Here is a 27,382-nt window from a genome sequence, read left to right as displayed (position 1 = left end):
TAGTCGGTGCCTCCGCCTGGCAGGACCGAGCGGCAGCCCGGGTTCCCGCTCTTGAGAGCGAATGGTCACTCCCCTGCGGGGAGGGCAATCCGGCCAGCTTTTCCGTGGGTCGCGGGCCCCCACGGGCTCGGGGCTCACCTGTCGCACCCGCCCTCAGCCCGCTTAGACTCCTCAGCGTCACCAACACGGACCTCGCTCTGGGCCATGACCAGAGTTATGGGAGAAACATTTTTGATATAACAACCCCCAGTGATAAGGACAGCCAGCTGCAAGAAATGGTATAGCAGAAGATACGGCACCTGGTAAAATGTTATATTCTAGGTATGATTGGTGATTACAAGGTCCCTGTATAAATTAATTCTTCTCAACTCCTTGGGATTTGAAGAGAAAACGCCCGGTGTCGTACCTAGTGAAAGTAATGGGCTTTCAAGAGGTGGTCCATCAAAAAAAAAAACAGACTTTCCTTGAAGTTTTTTCAGAAAAAGGAAACCAAGAGAGCCTTGGATTTCACAGATTCTCAAGAAAATGAAGAAAAAACTTCTGAATATAGAGGGTCTGAAACTGACTGCAGCACAGTCCTCACCTATCAACTGTGAGAAGAGAGAAAACTTGTTACCGTTTGTGGGACTGAATAATCTCGGCAATACTTGTTATCTTAATAGTGTACTTCAGGTATTATATTTTTGTCCTGGTTTTAGATCTGGAGTGAAGCACTTATTTAATATTATTTCAAGGAAGAAAGAAGCCCTAAAAGATGAAGCCAGTCAAAAAGATAAGGGAAGTTGCAAAGATGATTCTTCAGCAAGTTATGAACTAATATGCAGCTTACAGTCCTTGATCATTTCAGTCGAACAGCTTCAGGCTAGTTTTCTCTTAAATCCAGAGAAATGTACTGGTGAACTGGCTACTCAGCCAAGGCGACTACTTAACACACTCAGGGAACTCAGCCCTGTGTATGAAGGATGTCTACAGCATGGTGCACAGGAAGTATTACAGTGGATTTGGGGAAACATTCAAGAAACATGCCAACTCCTAAAGAAAGAAGTAAAAAATGTGGCAGAGTTATCTACTAAGGTAGAAGAAACACATCAGAAAGAGGAAATGAGTGGTAATAACAGCATGGAGATGGACAGTATGAGGCATTCAGAAGACTATAAAGAAAAATTGCCAGAAGTAAATGGGAAAAGAAAAAAGTGACACTGAATTTGGTAACATGAAGGAAAAAGTTAAAGTCTCTAAGGAACACCAGTCTTTGGAAGAAAACCAGAGACAAACCAGATCAAAAAGAAAAGCTACAGTTGATTCATTAGATATTCCTGCTAAAATAATCCCCAAGTGCATTTCTGAAAATGAGAGTGCAAGACCCTCACAAAAGAAATCAAGAGTTAAAATAAACTGGTTAAAGTCTGCAGCTAAGCAGCCCAGCATTATTTCTAAATTCTGTAGTCTGGGTAAAATAACAACAAACCAAGAATCCAAAGGACAATCTAAAGAAAATGAATATGATCTTGAAGAGGACTTGGGGAAGTATGAGAATGATAATACAGCTAATGGTTGTGGACTTGAATCTCCAAGGAATAATGTTATGCCTGTTAATGGAGTTAAGCCCATAAACAAAGGTGCAGAGCAAATTGGTTTTGAGCTAGTGGAGAAATTATTTCAAGGTCAGGTTGTATTAAGGACTCATTGCTTAGAATGTGAAAGTTTAACAGAAAGAAGAGAAGATTTTCAAGACATCAGTGTACCAGTGCAAGAAGATGAGCTTTCCAAAGTAGAGGAGAGTTCTGAAATTTCTCCAGAGCCAAAAACAGAAATGAAGACCCTGAGATGGGCAATTTCAGAGTTTGCCTCAGTGGAGAGGATTGTAGGAGAAGATAAATATTTCTGTGAAAATTGCCATCATTGTACTGAAGCTGAACGAAGTCTATTGTTTGACAAAATGCCTGAAGTTATAACTATTCATTTGAAGTGCTTTGCTGCTAGTGGCTTGGAGAAAATAAAGAAAATTAAGGGGGGAGGTGCCATATATCCTTCACAGAAGCACCTGAATATTAGTACTTATTTCAGTATTCTTTGTGTTTGATTGTTATGGTGGTGGACTTTCCAAGATCAACACTCCTTTACTGACACCTCTTAAACTGTCACTAGAAGAACGGAGCACAAAACCAACCAATGACAAATATGAATTATTTGCAGTTGTGATGCATAGTGGCATTACAATTAGTAGTGGGCATTATACTGCTTCTGTTAAAGTCACTGACCTTAACAGTTTAGAACTAGATAAGGAAAATTTTGTGAATGACCAATGTGTGAAATAGGTAAGCCAGAACCATTGAATGAGGAGGAAGCCAGGGGTGTGGTTGAAAATTATGACAATGAAGAAGTGTCGATTAGAGTCAGTGGAAATACCCAGCCAAGCAAAGTTTTGAACAAAAAAAATGTAGACGCTATCGGAGTTCTTGGAGGACAAAAGAGTAAAGCAGATTATGAGTTATACAACAAAGCATCTAATCCTGATAAAGTTGCCAGTACAGCATTTGCTGAAAATAGAAATTCTGAGACTAACAGTACTAATGAGACCCGTGAATCTGATAGAAACAAGGAATCCAGTGACCAAACAGGCATTAACATGAGTGGTTTTGAAAACAAAATTTCGTATGTAGTGCAAAGCTTAAAGGAGTATGAGGGGAAGTGGTTGCTTTTTGATGACTCTGAAGTGGAAGTTACTGAGGAGAAGGACATTTTGAATTCTCTTTCCCCTCTACATCTCCTGCATCTACTCCTTACTTGCTATTTTATAAGAAATTATAGAGTGAGTGTATTTTCCTTGCGTATATATTAAACAGACCTGGACAAACATCGGTAAATTGATTACATCAAAAAAGTCTTTAGCTTATCTTTTTTTTTTTTTTTGCGGTACGCGGGCCTCTCACTGTTGTGGCCTCTCCCATTGCAGAGCACAGGCTCCGGACGCGCAGGCTCAGCGGCCATGGCTCACGGGCCCAGCCGCTCCACGGCATGTGGGATCTTCCCGGACCGGGGCACGAACCCGTGTCCCCTGCATCGGCAGGCGGACTCTCAACCACTGCGCCACCACGGAAGCCCTTTAGCTTATCTTTTGAAGCTATTGGGTATTATTGGTCTCTCTAGGTTTTTATATAAATAGTGAAATTTGAATTATTGAAAACCATGTTAATTTTTAGAATTCATTTTCCTTAGTGGAGACTAGTGATTGATGCATTAGCTTCTGGGAACAAACCTGTTTAGGTTCTTAACTGAATTATTCAAAATGGAAGCATTTAAATACTTTGAATTTACACCTATCTTTTGTGTTTGCTTTTTCAAATGAAGTGCTTGTATTTGTATCTCCATATTTTGGAGTAATTATCTACATGATGTTTATAGCTTCTGTGGTTTTTCAGCTAAGAAGCAGAATCTCATTTCAGTACATTTAGTTTTGTAAGTCATGAAGCCAAATATTTGATGGGCTGTATTAGAGGCACATGTATGTATTCACAGTAGTGCACATTTTGTGCCTTGAATCACTTTGAAAAGTGTCTCAGAAAACCTGAAGAGTCAGTCCTCTTCTATCTTCACAAGACTTTTATATGTATTTATGAAAATGATTCTGTACCCTGGTAAGTCTTTTTCAGCATGGACTAATTTGTATCTCTTCATAGTCATACTCTGCACGATCTGTATATAGTGCATTGAACTTAGAGGTGTGACCTTAAATTTAACTTTTTTTAAAAAAACCAAGAGGTCGGGCTTCCCTGGTGGTGCAGTGGTTGAGAGTCCGCCTGCCGATGCAGGGGACACGGGTTCGTGCCCCGGTCCAGGAAGATCCCACATGCTGCGGAGCGTTTAGGCCTGTGAGCCATGGCCGCTGAGCCTGCACATCCGGAGCCTGTGCTCTGCAATGGGAGAGGCCACAACAGTGAGAGGCCCGCGTACTGCCAAAAAAAAAAAAAAAAAAAGAAAAGAAAAGGAAGATAATGTCTTGAAACAAAGGAAATTTGCAAGAAAGAGGGAGTGGTTAGTAGTATGAGATACAGCGGAGAGAATAAAGAAAGCAGGAAAGGAAATTGTCCATCTTATTCTTTTTTTTTTAATATAATGGCTGTCAAATATAGTTTTGATAGAAAATGTTACTTTTCTATCATGTTTTTTAAAAATTAATTCTTTTTTTTTTAAACATCTTTATTGGAGTATAATTGCTTTACATTGTTGTGTTAGTTGCTGCTGTATAACAAAGTGAATCAGCTATACATATACATATATCCCCACATCCCCACCCTCTTGCATCTCCATCCCACCCTCCCTATCCCACCCCTCTAGGTGGTCACAAAGCATGAGCTGATCTCCCTGTGCTATGTGGCTGCTTCCCACTAGCTATCTATTTTACATAAAATTAATTCTTATCGGAGTATAGTTGCTTTACAATGTTGTGTTAGTTTCTGCTGCACAGCAAAGTGAATCAGTCATACGTATAAATATATCCACTCTTTTTTAGATTTCCTTCCCATTTAGGTCACCACCGATCATCGAGTAGAGTTCCCTGTGTTACACAGTAGGTTCTTGAACAAAGAAAAAAATTCGACACAATACATGAAAGACAGTAACTTCTAATAAGCTTAATGCCATTTACCTATACTTTAACAACTTCATTTTTTGGCTTAAAATATAGCCTTAAGTACAATTGAACAGATTCAATCTCATGTTTGAAAATAAACCATTGTCTATATTAAGAGTGATGTCATCAAACCTTTCTATGCTTTCATGAGTAACGAACTTTCTTTTCGATGATAAAATGGAGCAAAACAGTAGATATTAAGGAGAAAATAGATTTGCCCCTGTCTCCATCCCCTTCCTCCCCACTTCTCTCACTTTCTCTTTCATTGAATGCCAACTCAGTGCCAGGCATTCTTCCTGGGACTTGAGTATTCAGCAGTGAGCAAAACAGGTAAGATTCCTGCATGCACTCTTTTGTTGGGGAAATAGACAATGAAATAGTAAAGTAAATGGGGAAGATAATTTTAGATGGCAGTACATGCTCTGAAGAAAACTAAATGGAGGAGTGAGCTGAAGAGAGGTGTTGGCACCACAGATTAGGTAGTCAGTAAACACCTTTCTGAAGAATCAGTGTGACTACAGACCATAGAGCCAAGAAAGAGCTAGACTCACAAAGATTTGAACAAGAGGGTTTCAGACAGAAGGAAGAGCTGGTGCAGAAGTCCTGAGGCAGAGCCAGGCATGTGCTTTACGTAATTGTGAGGCAGAAAGGCTGCCTTGGTAGCTGGAGACTAGTGACAAGTAGGCATGAGTTTCACAGTGTAGGATGGATTTTAAGCTATGCAGGGTTGTTTTCTAAAGCGATGAAGAACGCGAGTGAGTCCAAATTGTGCTGAAAATTGCTACTTTTTGATAATCTCATGCATATGACTTTAAGAAGACAGAAATTAGTTTAGGACCTTCATGAATATGGGAACTCTAGAAATCTGGATTATAAATCTAGTTTAGCGACTCATTATACAACTTCTGGAAAATTCCTCAAGAGTGGATTTATAACTGTGATATCTCAGACCTCAGAGATTATGTGAATCATCTGTATCATTGTATGGATAATGGAACTGAGATCCAAAGAGATTATTGATTGCTTCCAAGGTCTCATAGCTCGTAAAGAGCAGGACCAGGATTAGAGGTTATTTTAGTCACTTCAAATATTTGTCCTTCAAGCCTTTGCCCAAGGACTACCTTTACTGTGGGCATTTTCCATTCAATAGGTTTCAGTGTATCTTTTCTCCTGGTCCATTCTTTCATTCGTATTGTCATTACTGCATTCATTTTACTATTATGAAATGGTATGTTTTCATGAATGTCTTCTCTGTATTAGATGATAGGCTTCTTTACAGAATTTTGTAACCCTAATACCTTGTGCATAGTAGGCTTCTGATAATGTGCTGTGTGACTAATTAGTTTATTGATAAATGAATGGACACATCTAAGTGTGTCTTTCAGCTCAATGCCTTTTTCTTGTAATACATCCAGTCTACTGACACCTAAATGTCAACATATGTGAGGAAGGGCTTACAGTGTTAATGTATAAATGACCACAATGTTTCCCCCCTCTCCCTATATGAAAGCAATAAACAGGGGCTAAAAACACATTGAAAAAGTTGATGACCTTGTACAAATCTAAATTTTATTCTGTCTAGGAGAGGAAAGCTAATAAAAATGCCTGACTCAAAGCCTGTTCAATAAGCATTGGTTTGTTGAGTGTTTTAAATGTTTGTATTTCTTTGTACAGGAATAGCTGTCTGAACTCATCCTTTTCACCAGTGTCCTTTTTTAGTTGAGACATCATTTCCATGCTTTAATATACATCCTTTGTTATGTTAGATATCAGTGATATTAACATGTTATTGATCCAAATGTGCAACTCAATGAAAGTGTTTTAATATTATGCATACTTTTAAAATTGCAAATGAAAAATTATCTTGTGATAGTTTGTAGGAGGATTTCAGAGAGGGATAATCAGTAATAATATATGTGTCTTTAAAACTTAACAGAAGTCTCCTTGATCCCTAAGTAAACAACACATGCCCCACATTTCAGAGTCCCTTCGGACTCAGCAGTGCATTTTTCCTTCAGCCTGTCAGAGCCAAGTCACGTGATGCACTGCCTGGTCACTCAGTAATTATGCTAGGAACTGGGTTTTTATCCTAAAACTTGTCACATATTGTTTTGCAGAGCCAGTGATGTGTATTTGTCAGCCCTGTCTCACATTTGTAGCCAGGAGCCTAAGGTCATCATTAGCCCATGACTTTGATTGTCAGGAAATGAAGTACTAGGTGTATGGAAGTTTCTTTCATTGCTTGCATGATTGGGACTTTCTCAATCCTAAAGAAGAAGAAAAATCCATACACAGTTTATTGCCTTCCAAACTGACAGTTCTGTAAGGCTCATTGGATGATTAAGTAATAAGAAGGAGACAAACCAGAGAAAAGTGTAGATTAAAACATATCCTCCAGCTTAAAGACACAATACCCAGTAGTCAGACTCATTGAGTAGCCAGAGAGAATCTTGTGGTGATGTTTGTTTAAAAATAATATATTAAGAGAAAAAAACAAACCAAACAAAAATATATTCTTTCAAGTTTATGATTAAAAAATAATACAAATTAACCACAAATTTAATATGTAAATATAAGTGTACATAGATATCTGTAAAGTAGATGGTTTATAAGTTAGCTAATATAGATCATCAGTCAACAAATCAGTTTCTGTTTATACTGACCGTTCTCTAATCAAACTACTAGTTAATAAAAAGGTGAAATCAAAGGGATGTGATTTTTAAATATCATACTTACTTAACTGTAAGGGCAAAAGCATAAAACCTTTGTTCTTTACAGGTTCAGGAAGCACTAAACTCCACTTCTGTGAGTTCCTCAGAAGATTGGTAGCCAACAGTTAAATAATACATATTTCAAAGTTAGATCAGGCATAGAAATATCTGTTTGTTTTCAGATGGATATTAGTTCTCTGACAAATATCACATTCTTCTTCTTTTTTTTGGTGTGAAACATTTTTTAATTTTTTCCATTAAATTAACTCCGTACAGAGACAGCATCAGATGGGTGCCAGGGTCCCTTTTTGCTCTCATCTCGTCTTCCCTTTTTTTCCCTCTGCCCTATCCCCAGGATCCTCTCCATCCAGTCAGTGCTCTCTGTGGTCAAGTCCATGGAAATTCCTGGCTCTAGTACAGTTCTAGGAGGGCAGTTGTGAGACCTCTCAAGCCTTCGTGTTAATTGACGAAGGCCTTTTAGGATCTCTAGAGTGTAGCACCTACAAAATAAACACACAGACACATGTTGAAAACAAGAGTTTTTTCCTGCAAATATTGCTCTCCTCTTATAGTACAACGTGGGTATATTATTTTACTAACGACCTTCTGCTCACCCTGTGTGAGAAAGCGAAAGATTCGGGGGAGAGGGCAGGGAAGATGAAGAAAGAATGGAGTGGTAGATGGAGATGCAAGTCATGTCCAGAGAGCATTTCAGGCCATGGAAATAGCATGTTGAAGTCCCCAAAACTGGGAAGCTGGAACATTTGTGGAACTAAAATAGGCCAGTGTAACTGAAGCTTTGTTGGCAAGAGAGAGAATGGTTTGTGAGATAGAGCTGCGAATCAGAGAAAGCAGAGCATCGTGGGTCACATTAAGGAGCTTGACCTTTATCGTAAGTAAAGAAAGGGTGGATGGTTTGGGGGAAACCAGAGGGAAGGCAAGTGAAGTAAATGTTGTAAAAGTTTGGTTAAGAAAGATTGGAAGCTGGCCCATGTATCACATTATTCTTAAATGTATATGTATTTTTAAGCAAAACACGGGTACAAGAAATAATCCTTCTATCTTGCTGGGTTTGTCTCTACTAAACACAATTGTAGTAATTATTTTACTTTAATATTTTAATACTTTCTAAATCAGCATTTCCCCAAATATATTTTGGACACTTGAACTTCTATCACAATAACATAAAATTCCTTAGAAATTTATTAATTATTTTAAAATGTTTAAATAGTTAATTATATGATAAATAAAAAAATTGTTAAAAATTAATTATTTTTTCATGGAAAAGCTAGATAATTTTAAGCAAACAAGTGAATGAGTGAATGAATATTTTCTTGGTTAGAAAACTCTTATGACAGTATTTGAGTTTAAGAGGAATTTAATTGTGTTTTCTGCAGTTCCTTGGTCTGGACATTCAAGTAAGTGATCACCTAATATGTTTACCTTTGAAATGTCTAGTTCCTAGTACCTTAGGGATAGGACATTACTTGCTAGGAAGAGCTTGCCTTCTTTCTCTTAATTTCCAGATTTAAACATTGATTTTAAAATGTTTCACTTCTCTATTGTTACTACCACTACTGTCTACACTATTACTACTAAGAGCCAACATTTTTAAGAGCATGTATTATATGCAGACCCTGCCATCTATCTTTAACATGTACTAAATTATTTAAGCCTAATTTAAAATGGCTTTTACTGTGCCTATTTTATATGAAGTTGCAGAAACTGAGGCTTACAGAAGTAAATTAGCTCAGTCTTATTTATGAAATTATAAGGGTTTTTATACATGTTGCAAATATGTGAATGAATATGTTATATATTAACTTTTATTTTAATCTCTATCAACTGTTAACAAATTGAGAGCCCTCCTCATCAATGATGGAAATTTGTCAGCTTGAATAAAACCACTCTCTGAGGGGCTGGAGATTATCATTTGATAATGTCTACTGGTTATTCTTAGAACCATGTCTTATTTCATTGGGCTGAAAGCCCTTCCACCCTCCTTTTTTTTTTTCACATGGGATTGATTTTGTTGAGGAGGGGTGTTTTAGGGCTAAGTGGGTCAAGTATACACTGGGAATTAAAGGCTAATTCAGAATAAAACAGGCTTCACAATTTAATTGATTTATCACTATTTGTCCAGAATGTTCTGGAGGCTCTACTCTGAAGAAAATAGCTACAGCAAGACATGAGAAAAATAGTCATGCTTCAGTTGGAAGCTCAGCTTCCAAAGTCATCAATGTATAACTTAGTTCTGAGGGCAGGAGAAAATGTGTAAAATTGATATTGGGGGGTAATTTCTTAACCTATCTTTTATGGGCAATCATGATATTTATGGAATTTCAAGGTTAACTTGGAGGGAAATACAGATTATTTAGAAACACAGTTTGTTGTTTTGGATTCAGTGAACAGGACCCGACAAAAAGTTTATTAGGGAGATGAGTCTAAAATTTTGGTCAATATTTATTAAATATATGCAGTTTTTTTAATACATCAGTTATACCTCATTAAAGCTGTAAAAGAATTTAATGCGTTAGAGAAGCAGAAAAACAAATATAATTTTGATGAGTTCCCATTCTATTGATGAACAAGTACGTATTGATGAGTGTCCTTGAAACATAATAGTTTATTATGAAGTATGACACACACGTTCAGAAAAGTTTGCAAAGTAAAAAGTACAAGTTCAACTAAATAAGAATCCATTCTAGTGGGTATGTAGTGGGATCTCATGGTTGTTTTAATTTGCATATCTCTAATATTTAATGTGATTTGAGCACTTTTAAAATTTTTATTTTCCATTTGGTATCTTGTTTTGTGAAGTAGCTGTTCTCTTGCCATTTTTTTTTTAAAATAGATCTTTATTGGAGTATAATTGCTTCACAATACTGTGTTAGTTTCTGTTGTACACCAAAGTGAATCAGCCATATGTATACATATGTCCCCATATACCCTCCCTCTTGAGCCTCCCTCCCATCCTCCCTATCCCACCCCTCTAGGTCATCGCAAAGCACCGAGCTGATCTCCCTGTGCTACGCTACTGCTTCCCACTAGCTAACTATTTTACATTCAGTAGTGTATATAAGTCTTTGCTACTCGCACTTCGCCCCAGCTTCCCCCTCCCATCCTGTGTCCTCAAGTCTACTCTCTATGTCTACAACTTTATTCCTGCCCTGCCCTTTTAAAATGATGAATTATCTTTTTTATATTGATTTGTTGAAGTCTTTTTTTTTTCAAATCAAGCAACATTTATTAATAATTACTATTATTATTACAAAAAGCAAATATTGGTTTTCTTTTTAACATCTTTATTGGAGTATAATTGCTTTACAATGGTGTGTTAGTTTCTGCTTTATAACAAAGTGAATCAGTTATACATATGTTCCCATATCTCTTCCCTCTTGCATCTCCCTCCTTCTCACCCTCCCTATCCCACCCCTCTAGGTGGTCACAAAGCACCGAGCTGATCTCCCTGTGCTATGTGGCTGCTTCCTACTAGCTATCTATTTTACGTTTGGTAGTGTATATATGTCCATGCCACTCTCTCACTTTGTCACAGCTTACCCTTCCCCCTCCCCATATCCTCAAGTCCATTCTCTACTAGGTCTGTGTCTTTATTCCCATCTTACCACTAGGTTCTTCATGACATTTTTTTTTCTTAGATTCCATATATATGTGTTAGCATACGGTATTTGTCTTTCTCTTTCTGACTTACTTCACTCTGTATGACAGACTCTAGGTCGATCCACCTCACTACAAATAACTCAATTTCGTTTCTTTTTATGGCTGAGTAATATTCCATTGTATATATGTGCCACAACTTCTTTATCCATTCATCCAATGATGGGCACTTAGGTTGCTTCCATGTCCTGGCTATTGTAAATAGAGCTGCAATGAACACTTTTTTTTTAACATCTTTATTGGGGTATAATTGCTTTACAATGGTGTGTTAGTTTTTGCTTTATATCAAAGTGAATCAGTTATACATATACATATGTTCCCATATCTCTTCCCTCTTGCGTCTCCCTCCCTCCCACCCTCCCTATCCCACCCCTCCAGGCGGTCACAAAGCACCGAGCTGATCTCCCTATGCTATGCGGCTGCTTCCCACTAGCTATCTACCTTACGTTTGGTAGTGTATATATGTCCATGCCTCTCTCTCGCTTTGTCACACCTTACCCTCCCACCTCCCCATATCCTCAAGTCCATTCTTTATCAGGTCTGTGTCTTTATTCCTGTCTTACCCCTAGGTTCTTCATAACATTTTTTTTTTTAAATTCCATATATATGTGTTAGCATACGGTATTTGTCTCTCTCTTTCTGACTTACTTCACTCTGTATGACAGACTCTAGGTCTATCCACCTCATTACAAATAGCTCAATTTCGTTTCTTTTTATGGCTGAGAAATATTCCATTGTATATATGTGCCACATCTTCTTTATCCATTCATCCGATGATGGGCACCTAGGTTGTTTCCATCTCCGGGCTATTGTATATAGAGCTGCAATGAACATTTTGGTACATGACTCTTTTTGAATTGTGGTTTTCTCATGGTATATGCCCAGTAGTGGTATTGCTGGGTCATATGGTAGTTCTATTTGTAGTTTTTTAAGGAACCTCCATACTGTTCTCCATAGTGGCTGAACCAATTCACATTCCCACCAGCAGTGCAAGAGTGTTCCCTTTTCTCCACACCCTCTCCAGCATTTATTGTTTCTAGATTTTTTGATGATGGCCATTCTGACTGGTGTGAGACGATATCTCATTGTAGTTTTGATTTGCATTTCTCTAATGATTAATGATGTTGAGTATTCTTTCATGTGTTTGTTGGCAGTCTGTATATCTTCTTTGGAGAAATGCCTATTTAGGTCTTCTGCCCATTTTTGGATTGGGTTGTTTGTTTTTTTGTTATTGAGCTGCATGAGCTGCTTATAATTTTGGAGATTAATCCTTTGTCAGTTGCTTCATTTGCAAATATTTTCTCCCATTCTGAGGGCTGTCTTTTGGTCTTGTTTATCATTTCCTTTGCTGTGCAAAAGCTTTGAAGTTTCATTAGGTCCCATTTGTTTATTTTTGTTTTTATTTCCATTTCTCTAGGAGGTGGGTCAAAAAGGATCTTGCTGTGATTTATGTCATAGAGTGTTCTGCCTATGTTTTCCTCTAAGAGTTTGATAGTTTCTGGCCTTACATTTAGGTCTTTAATCCATTTTGAGCTTATTTTTGTGTATGGTGTTAGGGAGTGATCTAATCTCATACTTTTACATGTACCTGTCCAGTTTTCCCAGCACCACTTATTGAAGAGACTGTCCTTTCTCCACTGTACATTTCTGCCACCTTTATCAAAGATAAGGGGTCCATGTGTGTGTGGGTTTATCTCTGGGCTTTCTGTCCTGTTCCATTGATCTATCTTTCTGTTTTTGTGCCAGTACCATACTGTCTTGATTACTGTAGCTTTGTAGTATAGTCTGAAGTCAGGGAGCCTGATTCCTCCAGCTCCGTTTTTTGTTCTCAAGATTGCTTTGGCTATTCGGGGCCTTTTGTGTTTCCATACAAATTGTGAAATTTTTTGTTCTAGTTCTGTGAAAAATGCCATTGGTAGTTTGATAGGGATTGCATTGAATCTATAGATTGCAATGAACATTTTGAGCAGGTGTCTCACTGTTGTGGCCTCTCCCGTTGCGGAGCACAGGCTCCGGACACTCAGGCTCAGCAGCCATGGCTCACGGGCCCAGCCGCTCTGCGGCATGTGGGATCTTCCCGGACTGGGGCACGAACCCGTGTCCCCTGCATCGGCAGCCGGACTCTCAACCACTGCACCACCAGGGAAGCCCTGTAACTCTTTTTGAATTATGATATTTTTCAGGGTATATGCCCAGTAGTGGAATTGCTGGGTCATGTTGGAATGTACCTTTTGTTGGTTATATGTGTTACAAATACCTTTGCCCACTCTGTGGCTTCCTTTTTCACTTTCTTAATGTTATCTCTAGATAATTGGAAAACCTTTATTTAATACAATTCAGTTTATAGACCTTTCCCAAGATGAATTGTACATTTTGATTGAACTATGGTAGACGAGTATATGCAATATGGTTTTTTTTTAACATCTTTATTAGAGTATAATTGCTTTACAATGGTGTGTTAGTTTCTGCTTTACAACAAAATGAATCAGTTATATATATACATATGTTCCCATATCTCTTCCCTCTTCCATCTCCCTCCCTCCCTCCCACCCTCCCTATCCCACCCCTCCAGGTGATCACAAAGCACCGAGCTGATCTCCCTGTGCTATGCGGCTGCTTCCCACTAGCTATCTACCTTACGTTTGGTAGTGTATATATGTCCATACCTCTCTCTCGCTTTGTCACAGCTTACCCTTCCCCCTCCCCATATCCTCAAGTCCATTCTGTAGTAGGTCTGTGTCTTTATTCCTGTCTTACCCCTAGGTTCTTCATGACATTTTTTTTTCTTAAATTCCATATATATGTGTTAGCGTACGGTATTTGTCTCTCTCTTTCTGACTTACTTCACTCTGTATGACAGACTCTAGGTCTATCCACCTCATTACAAATAGCTCAATTTTGTTTCTTTTTGTGGCTGAGTAATATTCCATTGTATGTATGTGCCACATCTTCTTTATCCATTCATCCGATGATGGGCACCTAGGTTGTTTCCATCTCCGGGCTATTGTAAATAGAACTGCAGTGAACATTTTGGTACATGACTCTTTTTGAATTGTGGTTTTCTCAGGGTATATACCCAGTAGTGGGATTGCCGGGTCATATTGTAGTTCTATTTGTAGTTTTTTAAGGAACCTCCATAGTGTTCTCCATAGTGGCTATATCAATTTATATTCCCACCAACAGTGCAAGAGTGTTCCCTTTTCTCCACACCCTCTCCAGCATTTATTGTTTCTAGATTTTTTGATGATGGCCATTCTGACTGGTGTGAGATGATATCTCATTGTAGTTTTGATTTGCATTTCTCTAATGATTAGTGATGTTGAGCATTCTTTCATGTGTTTGTTGGCAATCTGTATATCTTCTTTGGAGGAATGTCTATATAGGTCTTCTGCCCATTTTTGGATTGGGTTGTTTGTTTTTTTGTTATTAAGCTGCATGAGCTGCTTATAATTTTGGAGATTAATCCTTAGTCAGTTGCTTCATTTGCAAATATTTTCTCCCATTCTGAGGGTTGTCTTGTGGTCTTGTTTATCATTTCCTTTGCTGTACAAAAGCTTTGAAGTTGCTTTAGGGTCATCATATAACCAATATTTGTGAATGTTTTATGCAAGCTTGAAAAGAATATGTATTCTTTGTGAGTCTAGTTTTGCATCTACACATATTATGTTGTTTGCTAATTATATTAGTCAAAACTGTTGCATCCTTACTATTTTCTTGTTTATTTAATTTGCCACTGTTATTTTTGGTATATCTGCTCATTTTTACTTTATTCTGAAGCTATGATGCTAGGCACATACATACTTACTATTCTTATAACATCGGTGTCTTTTTTACTGTGGAGTATCCCTCTTTATTTTTAATTGTTTTCTGCAAGAGGATTGGTTAAAATTACTTAGTTCACCATTTTGGGGACAAAATAGATGTGAACTTTGCTGGAAAGACACATCTCCTTCTCTCAGGGAGTGTACTGTAAAGAGGAGGCAGTCTGATAAAAGACACTTACAGTACAGTCTTGAAGCACTGAGGTAAAGCATGGCCTGTGTGGTAGCCCACAGCGGGCTACTTAAAACAGACGTAGTTGACAAGGAAGGCTCCCAGAGGAGGTGGCCTCTGAGCTGAGTTTGCTCTTGTTTGGGGACTCGGTTTAGGTGGCTCAGCTCTCAAGTGTGGCAAGGAAACCGGGGCACAGGTGGCGGGGAAGGAAGGGGTTCTAAATGCACAAAGCTGTTCCCAATCATTTGCTATTTCAAGGAGTTTTCCGATGTCCGCTGTTGTAAATAGGTAGCACTGCAGTGGAGAACTTTGAGCATGAACCCTTGCCTGTGTTCTATACTATTTCTTTAGGACAAGTTCCTCGAAGAAGACTTACTGCAGCAAGAGGTGCGGACATTTTTATGCACAAAAGGGGGCATCTAGCTCTAGGTCATAGGAGGGTTTTAGAAATAAATTATAGTGGAGCCAAGTTTTGAGGGATGATTAGGAGTTAGACAGGATGAAAGTAGGCATATAAAAGCCTGGGGAATCTCACGGGCACAGAGGAGGGTGGAGGTAAATAATTCAGGGTGGGCTGGCTTAGTCACAAGCTGTGGGGAGTCGTGCTAAAAGAGTGGACTTAAATGTAAACTAGGTTTATATTTGATTCCATCAAAGAAGTTCAGTTAATAAAATCGTATAAAGTCCTTTAACCTTTTTCTTACCTTTGAAGTTCATGGAATCCATTTGTACCATATTCCTCAAATCATTATAACCGTTATCTTTTATATACCAGAACTTATTTTCCTTCCATCTCCCCAGGTGATTTTAGCATCTGGAACGTATTCTGTTTCCCCTCCGTTGCCCACCATCATCCTAAGTTGTGACAACTTCCGTTTACTTCTTTCCTATTCCGCTACGTCCATGTGTCCTCGGATGGGACTTATAAGTCTCAGCCTAGCTTCCCCACTTTTTAGCTGTGTAATTTCTGACAGGTTTTTTAACCTCTCTCTGTCTCCGTTTCCTTGTGAGAGCCTCAACAATATCCTTCACAGGGTTGTGATAATTGAATGAAATCACATATGCAAAAACACCTGGCTTGTCTCGGCAGCATGAGACAAGGATTTCCCCTCCGTCGTGAGTATCTGCATTCATCCAGGTTGAAATGCCTTTTGTTACAGTTGAGAGCAGCTTGAAGCAGCTTTAAAAAGGGAAATCAGAGAAGAACTGCATGATCCCATGAGCCTTCTCTTAGCGGTGGCTCCTCTCATTTAGGGGCAAAGCCCAAGCTGGTGAGAGCACCTCACCTTTCTTTGAGCGCTAGATTTGAGCATAAAATGAGGAGTCCGGACTTTAAGGCTTTCCCTTTACCAGCTTTCACACATTTGAGAAGCACTGCGTTTTCATGTTAAAATAGTATCTGTTTCCTTCTCTTAGGTCACTCTTGCCTTCTTTCTGCTCCGTCCCTATTCTCCATCTTTCCCTTCCCCCACATCACAAAAAAGAATACAAACTTTGGTCATTTCAGATACCAAAAGATCACGGCAGGCTGACTAATTTTGCATAGACTTTCTGTGAAAGCTCCACATGTGCTGCCGTTTTGGGTTGCATAATTGATTTAATCTCTGATTTTAGAGGAACACTGAACTCTTTTCGTGGGACTCTGCGTACATTTCTCTAGGGCAAAAACTGTCCTACTTTTTTTCTCTCTGGTATCTGTTTAGTGCTAGACCATTTTCCCCCAAGAATCTAAACTACCCTCCGTGAAATAAATGAAATCACAGTTGGAAAACGGCTTACTGGCCAGATAAGAGCTATACCACGCACATATTCTTCACATTCTCCTCCTTCCCACATCCCTTCTTTCTGCTCTCGCACATCTTTGTTTTGGCTAAGAGGATGTGTTAGTCACTCAGCTGAGGATTGACGTTCCCTACGTGGAGCCTCTGTGTACCTTATCGTTTTATTGGGAAAGCACACGCTGTGGGGTCCAATCCTTGCATGCCCGTTGGCCTACTGTGTGACTCCAGGGAAATTTACTTACCCCTCTGAGTCTTACTTTCAACAGTCCCTGTAGACCAATGGTTGTGCAGGCTGAACTCTAGAGCTAGGTATGTAGCAAGCTGGAAACTCACACCGAGCCTTTGGCTAACCAGGTATATATATGGGGTGCCAACTGGGGAAAATGATTTTATGCCCCTGAAAGACCACTTAGCCAAAAGCACAACCAGGCAATTTTAAGTTTCCATTTACTTCATTTTACCATATTTGGCAACCTCATTTTACCATATTTGGCAACCTCATTTTGGGTTATGTTTTCAGGAATTTCTAAGTGGAAAGGCATGTTTGATAGCAGAGTGTTTTGTCAACTTCTCCAATCCAGTATATAGTTTGGAAACAATCTTCTCACTAGTTGCTTCTTAAAAAATCTAATGCTTTGTAATATTTTATGTACTCTAAGATATATTTTCTGAAGAAAATAATCTTTGCCAGGTCCGTACTCAGAAACACAATTTTAGTAATTTCCCCAAATTATTCTCATACTGTGAAAGTGACCAAAGTCTGCTGTTTACATCAGCAGATTAAGGTCAAAAGTAATTCCCAACTGCTATTTGAGTATCACAGCTTGAAGGTTGTGTCCTTTTACTGCTAAAAGAATTTAGGCTTAGATAATAACCTATTACTTGTTTAATAGAACACAGCATAAACAGACCATTGTTCAAATTCAGACTGATACTTACTAGTTGGATAAATTTGGACGAGTCCCTTAACCCCTTAGCCTCATTCTATATGAATATTTAACACTGAGATAAGAATCATATTTACTTCTCAAGAGTGTTGTGAAGATTTTTTTTTTTTAAATGCCAGGGGAATGGGTGCAGTAGATTTATGGTAATCAGTATTTTTTTTTTTTTTTTTTTGGTATGTGGGCCTCTCACTGTTGTGGCCTCTCCTGTTGTGGAGCACAGGCTCGGGACACGCAGGCTCAGCGGCCATGGCTCACGGGCCCAGCCGCTCCGTGGCATGTGGGATCCTCCCGGACCGGGGCATGAACCCGTGTCCCCTGCATCGGCAGGCGGACTCTCAACCACTGTGCCACCAGGGAAGCCCCAGTATATTTTTTTTAATTTATTTATTTATGGCTGTGTTGGGTCTTCGTTTCTGTGCGAGGGCTTTCTGTAGTTGTGGCAAGCGGGGGCCACTCTTCATTGCGGTGCACGGGCCTCTCACTATCGCAGACTCTTTTGTTGCGGAGCACAGGCTCCAGATGCACAGGCTCAGTAATTGTGGCCCACGGGCCCAGTTGCTCCGCGGCATGTGGGATCTTCCCAGACCAGGGCTCGAACCTGTGTCCCCTGCATTGGCAGGCAGACGCTCAACCACTGCGCCACCCGGAAAGCCCCTGTTGTGAAGATTTAATGCTAAAATACATGTAGAGCAATGTGGGGATCCAGCGGTAGACAGTGTATCAATCAGGTTTTGCTGTAATAATGTTGTGTAACAAAGAATCACCAAGTCTCAGTGGCTCACAACAACAAATATTGATGCAGACTTGATTTGACTTGGTTCCAGCTCATGGGTTCTATTCGGGTCTGCTGTGTACGTCTCTTCATCCAGGCCCTAGAGGTTATTTAAGAAATTCTCCTTTCATGGCAGGGAACATTATTGCAAGTGATCTGGTGAAACTTGCCAAGCATTTTAAAGCGTCAACTCAGAATTGGCATTACTGTCACTTCTACCTGAATTTCATTGGGCAAAACAAGTCCTGTGTCCAGGCTCAGTATTAATAGGTCAGGAAAGTATACTCTGCCCTAAGAAGAGTGAATATTTGCTGAACAATAATCCAATCTCCCTCAGAGAAGTTTACTGCATCTCATTTTTCCACCTTTTCTTTTTTCATCTATGAACACTGGCTTTTCTCCATCTAGTCTACTTTATAACATCTACTTTGCATTCTCAAAATTACATCACAATTTCCCTCTCCCTCCTTAAATTTCAAATTAATTTACATGATATACTTTTCTTGTAAACAGGTACTTTAGAAAATCCCTTAGAAAAAGAAAAAAAGCTCCTGATTCTCCTTAGAGCTTCAGAGGGAGTCTTTTGTGACCGTTTCATCGGAATTCGTATTGATCCAGGAACAATTGGTAAGAGTAAAGTGCAGCTTTATTAAAAATGAAATGTGTGTGTGTTTCTGATAGGGAAGTACCATTCATAGAACACCTACTAAATCCCAGGCACTCTTCTAGAGAATTTATTATTTCACTTACCAGCTCTCCTGTAAGGAGTATACATTTTACAGATGTCAAAACTAAGCCTCAGAGATGGTGAACAATATGCAGAAAGCCACACAGTTTTATACTGTCAGAACTTAGATTCATATCCAGATTGGTCACACACCAAAGGCTGGATGAAGAGTCTGTGTTATCAACTTTAAATACTATGTGGTTATTGATATATTTTTTAAACTGATAGCTCTATAGATTACTAAGAAACATTTACTGTTGGCAGTTTCTTCCTTTGATACTGCCACAATACCAAATCCTGTTTTATTTTATTATTTTTTTAATGTTTATTTATTCATTTATTTATTTATTATTAGTCATCCATTTTATACATATCAGTGTATACAGGTTAATCCCAATCTCCCAATTCAAATCCTGTTATAAAGCACAGAAGAGCACAGAAACTAGGACTGGACTTGTATAACTATGATGTAAGGGCCACTCAAAAACTTACTTTTAAGGGAAAGGTATAAGAGGCTTTTTATAGCTTTCTAGCATTTTAAAATTCTCTTTGTATGGTAATCCTAGTTTTATAAGATTTCAGTGACTCAGTAAAAACAATCATGTTAGGATAGTTTGAAGTTTGGTAACCTGGTTTCATAAAGTATAGCCATTGCCGTATAATACTTTGATAGTGCTTTATTGTTTTCAAATGATTTTTCATATATGCTATTTATTTTATCTTTTTAAGAATATGAGGTTAAGGAATATTTTACTTTTTTCAAATTGACAAGCTAGATGGATCACAACAGGAGCATGGACTCTTTTTGCCTGTGGTGTCCACTCTGTTCCAGGGAGTGCCACGTTGAACTGGACTTTGTGTTAGGAGCATATGAGGGTACCTGTCTTGATCCCCATGCCAGCTATATTGCCAAACAAGTGTTTCTAAAAATTTCTCTGATACTAAATTGAAAAAGGAATGAAATGTTTGTCACTGCATGCTTAAAATTTGGTGATATCATAAGTAAATAACATATTTTAATCTCTTCAAGTATTATAAGCTCCTTGAAACAACTAGGAAATGGTGTCATTTTACAGTTAACCTTTGGTGATTGGGAATGATCAGGAAATCTGCTTTCTGGTAAATGGAAGGAAATAAACTGGTTTTTGTTAAAATCTTTGTAGGTAGAAATTTCTCTAAATTATTCCATGTTACTTTCCTGTCTAGCTTACTTAGCTAATAGTGATTAATTTTTTGATGATGATGATGATATTATTATTATGAAAGATTGATTCCAGGTCCTGTCCTAAAAGTGGGAGTATTTTTTCCATTTCCACTAATCCTTATTTTAGTTTTATTATCTTCTGAATTTTTGCTGAATTAGAGTATGGTAAAATCATGGATGTTGACTTAAACACTTGGTTAGTTTCTAATTAACTGAGCTTTTTTAGTTCACATTGGATGAAAACCCAAGGCATATTATTTGTACCTTACTGGTTTTTACTTCCCTTACACATTTTCTGCTAAAATTTGTGAAATCTTTAGATTTCAAGATTAGTGATTTGCAATAAAATGGGGGTGCACTAATCCAGGAGTATGAAGACAATCAATCCATTTGGGTGCAGGAAGAAAATATTAGAACTTTCATTCAAACATGTATGAATATATTCATTTGTATGTATGGTTATTTATCTACAAACAAATAGACATGTGTTAGGTGTGCATGATCATAATTTTGTTACTGCTTGGGTTCATGCTCAAAACATGTTTAGACCACTAGAATATGAGGAATTTTGCTTCATGTGATTTTAAATGGCAATAAAATGTGTAAGAGGAAATACCTGAAGGAATAAAACTGGACTGCATCAAGCATGTCCCTGGTAAGACTTTAATTTATGAGTCTGAAATAAATTATATTTTGAACAAATGAGCTAGACATTTATCCTTTGATATCTGTAATACAAAAATATCTGAGATCCAGCTATGGAAAACAAAGCTAATAGCAGCAAATCTCTTTCCCCAGGAAACAAAATTACCTTGCCTTTGGAAAGTCTACTGTATAACACAAAATATCAAAACCAGTTAACTTCCAACAGAATTGCAAACGGTTTGGAGTGACTTACTGGTAGAAATATAACTAGTTAGCTGGGAATAGACCATTAGAGTGGTCTGTTTCCCAGCTCTTGGATTACTAGATGTGGTGTAGCATTCATTTCTCTATAGCTTTTGAGAGAATAAAAATGTTTCATAGCCAAGTGAGATGTTAAGTGTTCTTTTTCTGATAAGGTGGACATCTTCATATATAGTTTCTATATCATGTATCTTGCACAATAAGCTCTCTAATGAGTTTTGCTTATGTGGCCTTAATTTCTTGGAAGGATTTTCCTATCCAACTGTTGCTCCTTTTATTTTCAGGGGTGTTTGGGAAACTTCAGCTTCATAGTGCTTATCCTAAGAAATCCTGGACACATCTTGGGGCTGACATTGCCTCAGGCAATGAGAGGTAAGGAATGAGAGTAACTTAGGGATGTAGCTTTTGGTTTGGTTTGCTTCTGCTGGAGGTTTTGTTACAATATGAAATTAAATTTTAGATTAAGGATCATAAGTTAAGGATGAATAAATAGAAAAATAAAAGGCTAGAAGGAATTTAAAATATTCTCTGTCACATAATGGAGGAAGAACAAAACAAGCTAAAGGCAGGGGGGATATAATTTATTTAAGGAGTAAATTTTAGATCATACATGTTTTCTGCTGCCAATAAATCTTTAAAAATATGAATTCTATGAGATAATAGATGAAATATAAGGAGGGACCGCAATGTCTGAATTGAAATGATAGGTGGTGAAGAGATAGATAGAAATGAAATAAGAGTGAGATGAAGCACATAAAGAATCTTACGGAATTTAAATTGCAGTAATAGAATTTAATAATGCATTGGAGGCAGTAAAGAATGAAATCACTACTGTGTCAAAGTGAGCAGGCAACATGAAGAAATTGATGGAGTCTACATGAATGAAGAAGACAAAATCAAGAGATAAAAATAATAAAAGAGAAGGTATTAGAAATAGAGAACAGAAAATAAAAGCGCATTTTGATAACTGCTCTTTTTAATGAGTCCAGAATAATGACAACACAAAGAATAACTAAAACTTAACTAAAATACACATAACAGACCTGGGATTATTTCTATTTAATTTGAATAACATCGAGAATAATGATAGATACATATCCTCACAGTACAAGAAAAAAAAGTGAAAAAGTAAAAGAAAAACAAAAAGGGACATAAAGCTTGATAACATTAGAATTTTCTGCAATATCAAATGTAGGAAGATAGTGGTGCAAAATCTAGAAATGTTCAGGGGAAAAAAGATTATAAGCAAAGGCCTGGCTTGTAAACATAGACCCTGCTAAAATGCTGTTCACATGTGAATGCAAACAAAAGATTTCTTTTGCTTTGCAAGAACTGAAAAAAATTCAAAAATGTGTTATAATAAAGAGATTAAACTGAGTCTAAAATTTAAGAATACAAATAGAATTCAGGAATTGTATAAAGGTAGACAAAGTATAGATATCAAAGGCAAGCATTGGAATAAGTTAAATATAATACTGTAACTATGGTTATTAAAATAAGACAAATTCTAATTGCTCTTATAAAAGAAACTATATAAAATCTGAAAGTTAATGTATTAGTCAGAGTTCTGTTTCTATAAAATATATATAATAGTAGATTATATGTGTATGTATGTGTATGTGTATATATATATTATATACAGTATATGTTATATATAAAGAGATATGTTTCAAGGAATTAGCTCATATGCTTAGGAGAGCTATAAGTTCAAAATTTTGTAGGGCAGGCTGCCAGGGTGCAAAGACTTGAGCAGGATCTGATACTGTAATCTTGAAGTAGAATTTCTTCTTTTTCAGGGAAACTTCAATTTTGCTTTAAGGTCTTCCAACTGATTGATGAGGCCCACCCACATTATTGAGGGCCATTTCCTTCACTTAAAGTCACCTGACTGTAGATGTTAACCACATTTGCAAAATACCTTCACAACAACAGTAAGCTTCCTGTTTGATCGAATACCTGGCTACTATAGCCTAGTCAAGGTGACACATAAACTAACCATCACAGGTTATAATTCTCAAATAAAAATCTAGGTTTGAAATTGGGGACTATAGCCACAGGAAACTGGAGATGGAACATAAGAGAGCCATAGGATGTAAATATGTAAATAAGAGTTAATTCTAACAGAATTAAAAATAGGACATATAGGTCTTCCCTGGTGGCGTAGTGGTTGGGAGTCTGCCTGCCAATGCAGGGGACGCGGGTTCGTGCCCCGGTCCAGGAGGATCCCACATGCCGTGGAGTGGCTGAGCCTGTGAGCCATGGCCACTGAGCCTGTGTGTCCGGAGCCCGTGCTCCGCGACGGGAGAGGCCACAGCAGTGAGAAGTCCACGTACCGCAAAATAAATAAATAAATAAATAAATAAATAAATAAATAAAATAAGACATATACCTTCCCAATCACCAGAGAGAAAAAAGAACGAAAGAAACTATAAAATAAAGGGTGAAATACAGAGAAGACCATGAAATAGTGATAACTAAAACAACAAAAAAGGTACAAAATGACAATAAAAGTAAGAAAGTAAGAATAAATCTGCCAATTATAAAAAGAAAATATGCTTGTTAAAAATGACCCTATATAAAAAAAAAAATGACCCTATATAGAAAAAAAATTAGTAATGAATAAAAATGTAATCATAACTTTTTTTATCAGAGGAAAACAAACAAGTTCAGAAAAATGTTTAGTTAAATATTGGACAAAATGAATCCTTAAAATAAAAATAAAATGGAAGCAAGGACTTCAAAATTATTCACAAGAAAAGTAAAAAATCAAAATAAATACATTTTATATTAATAAAGACTTCAATCTTCAGTGAGACCCCAGTAGTAAGGAAAGTTTTATACCAGATAACATAATATAGAAATATATAAAGTAAATCGGTAAAAAATACGAGAGGAAATTAACAGAAACAAAAGTAATGAAAGTAATAAAATTTACGTACCTCTTTCAGTTTTTAACCTTTAGATTAAAATTATAAAGAAAATATTAAGAAATATAACCAATATAATAAAGGCAATTTAATTTGTATATATGTATATCTTTACTCCAATATATATAATTAAAAACCTTAATGAATTTTAATAAACAGAAATTATATATTGATACAATATAATCACAATAAAATAAACATGGAGATTAAAATAAAAGTTTAGCCAACAACCTTAATCTCTTGCAAGATGGAAGAAAAAAAAGATAAACGCTCTCCTACATAACTTTTGTATCTAAGAGGAGATCAAACCTTTATCAATAGACTACTTGGAAAATAACAGTAATGAGAGTATTACATGAGAGATGGCCGTACGTGTCATCACATTAAATGCTTTCATTGTTGAATGAGAAAGTACAAAATAAACTAAGTTGTCAATGTAAGAAATCAGAAAGAAAATAACCAACAAATCTAATGAAATCAATCTGTACCTGATAAAGGCAGAAATTGATGAATTACAAAGTAGGAAATTAATAGACTTGATTTTTTTTAGAGGTACTGGTTTAATCTCTAATAACTAACCATACAAAGAGAACAAAATGTAATTCAGAAATGGGGATTCAACTATAATAGATATCAAAGAGATTAAAATTGTAATCTAAAAATGTATATATCTATATAGTGTCATTCTGAAATTAAAAAATTATATATAGAAATATAAATGATTGGGACTTCCCTCATGGTGCAGTGGTTAAGAATCCACCTGCCAATGCAGGGGACACAGGTTCGAGCCCTGGTCTGGAAAGATCCCACATGCCACGGAGCAACTAAGCCCATGCACCACAGCTACTGAGCCTGTGCTCTAGAGCCTGTGAGCCACAGCTACTGAGCCCACGTACCACAACTACTGAAGCCGGCATGCCTAGAACCCATGCTCCACAACAAGAGAAGCCACCACAGTGAGAAGCCCATGCACCACAACGAAGAGGAGCCCCCATTCGCCGCAACTAGAGAAAGCCCGCGCACAACAACAAAGACCCAACACAGCCAAAAATAAATAAATAAATGAATAAATTTTAAAAAAAGAAATATAAATGATCATAATCAGCTAAAGAAGAATAAAACTGAAAGAACCAATAACAGCAAGACAAAGTTATCACAAATTTATTCCCAAGAATACATTTGGCTCAAGTAAATTTATGTCATGTTTTTCTAGCCATTCACTTAGTCATCAGACACTTACTGTGTTGTACAATCTATTCCATAGCATAGGAAAATATGTGAAGCTTTCCAATTTGTTTTAGCAAGCAAGATAAAGTAATTTATAAAACAGCTGCTAAAGGTAACTCAAAAAAAGAAAACTAAGGCAACATCCAAGCCATATCCTAAATAAAACAGCAACAAATGAAATCCAGTAATTTATTTTTTAAAAAAAGAGTATGATTTATTCAAGTGAAGGATGGTTCAAAATGAAATAATTAATATAATTTACCTAAACAAAAAATATAAAGACTAAGAATGTTCAGTTTGATACAAAACAGAAATGCATTTAGTAAAGTTCAGCTTGCATTCTTGGAATAAACAGTAAATTAAGACTATAAGGATACTTTTTCTTCTAAAAATAGAGCTACCATACGACCCAGCAATCCCACAACTAGGCATATACCCTGAGAAAACCATAATTCAAAAAGAGTCATGTACCAAAATGTTCACTGCAGCTCTATTTACAATAGCCAGGACATGGAAGCAGTGTAAGTGTCCATCAACAGATGAATGGATAAAGAAGATGTGGCACATATATACAATGGAATATTACTCAGACATTAAAAAAAAAGAAATTGAGTTATTTGTAGTGAGGTGGATGGACCTAGAGTCTATCATACAGAATGAAGTAAGTCAGAAAGAGAAAAACAAATACCGTATGCTAACACATATATATGGAATCTAAAAAAAAAAAAAAAAAGGTCATGAAGAACCTAGGGGCAAAACGGGAATAAAGACACAGACCTACTAGAGAATGGACTTGAGGATACGGGGAGGGGGAAGGGTAAGCTGGGACAAAGTGAGAGAGTGACATGGACATATACACTACCAAACATAAAATAGATAGCTCGTGGGAAGCAGCCACATAGCACAGGGAGATCAGCTCGGTGCTTTGTGACCACCTGGAGGGGTGGGATAGGGAGGGTGAGAGGGAGGGAGACACAAGAGGGAAGAGATATGGGGACATATGTATATGTATAACTGATTCACTTTGTTATAAAGCAGAAACTAACACACCATTGTAAAGCAATTATACTCCAGTAAAGATGTTAAAAAGAAAAGAAGAAGGAAATAAATAGGGTGGTATGATCCAAGATAGCTGGGGGTGGGGGTATCAGGTGTACTCTTTTATATTGAATGGACAAGGAAGATCCTTCTGGAGAAGGGAAATTTAAGCTGAGATATGAATGGTAAGAGGGATCCTCCTGTTTGGTGAGAATGGACAAGAGTTCTCAGTGAAGGACGGACATCCAGCTGTGTCTCTGAGGTGGCCTTTGGGGCTCGGGGAACAGAAAGGTGGTCTCTCTAGCTGGACCAGAGTGAGCAGTAGGTAGAGTTGCATGACACGACAGATGCCAAGTCACATGGTACCTTGTTAGGTGTGAGAGGTCAAAGGGAAACTACTGAAAGGTTTTACGCAGGGGAATTGGTGGAGTCTGATATAGGTTTTGAAAATCACTCTGGCTGCTATGTAGATGATGGATCATGGAGACAAGAGCAGAAGCTGGGGTATCAGGAGGCCAGTCGAGGTCAAAAATCATAATGGCTAGGAGTAGAGGGAGTGGAGATCGAGAGAAGAAATGATGCTGTCTGGACTTGCTCATGAATTGAATGTTGAGGTGAGGGAAGTCCTTCAGGTTTTTGATTGACCAACCTGGTGGGTGGTGGAAGCACGCACTGAGATGGGGAGACTGGGAGAGGAACAAGCTTGTCAGGGTGGACGATAGTAGGGATGTGCTGAGTTGGAGACACCAAGTAGAGATGTGAAGAAGGCAATTTAACACATAACTTAGGGCTCACGGAGACAGTGACAGGGAGTCATCCTGGAAGTGGATGATGTTAT

The 27,382-nt window shown here is 37.6% G+C and overlaps 2 protein-coding genes across 2 annotated transcripts in view; both read left to right on the top strand.

Moving 5' to 3' along the window:
• Positions 1–27,382, top strand: part of PKHD1 (PKHD1 ciliary IPT domain containing fibrocystin/polyductin) — a 404,235-nt gene that overhangs the window by 258,331 nt on the left and 118,522 nt on the right. The window contains exons 53-54 of the mRNA XM_027126840.1: positions 19,029–19,142; positions 21,637–21,724. Of these exons, the coding sequence (XP_026982641.1) occupies positions 19,029–19,142; positions 21,637–21,724 (202 nt within the window). The remainder of the gene's footprint in view (positions 1–19,028; positions 19,143–21,636; positions 21,725–27,382) is intronic.
• LOC113630909 (ubiquitin carboxyl-terminal hydrolase 1-like) lies at positions 328–2,826 on the top strand (the record flags this gene model as incomplete). The annotated part of the gene is given in 7 exon segments (XM_027126824.1): positions 328–444; positions 447–565; positions 567–1,188; positions 1,190–1,992; positions 2,078–2,301; positions 2,304–2,753; positions 2,756–2,826. Coding segments are annotated over 7 exon segments (2,391 nt in total), but the record flags the coding sequence as incomplete, so codon positions are not given.

Source organism: Aethalodelphis obliquidens, unplaced genomic scaffold, assembly GCF_003676395.1.
Source record: "Aethalodelphis obliquidens isolate GAN/ISIS:26980383/991018 unplaced genomic scaffold, ASM367639v1 scaffold31, whole genome shotgun sequence".
Lineage (NCBI taxonomy): Eukaryota > Metazoa > Chordata > Mammalia > Artiodactyla > Delphinidae > Aethalodelphis > Aethalodelphis obliquidens.
This window is presented reverse-complemented; position numbering and strand designations above follow the sequence as displayed.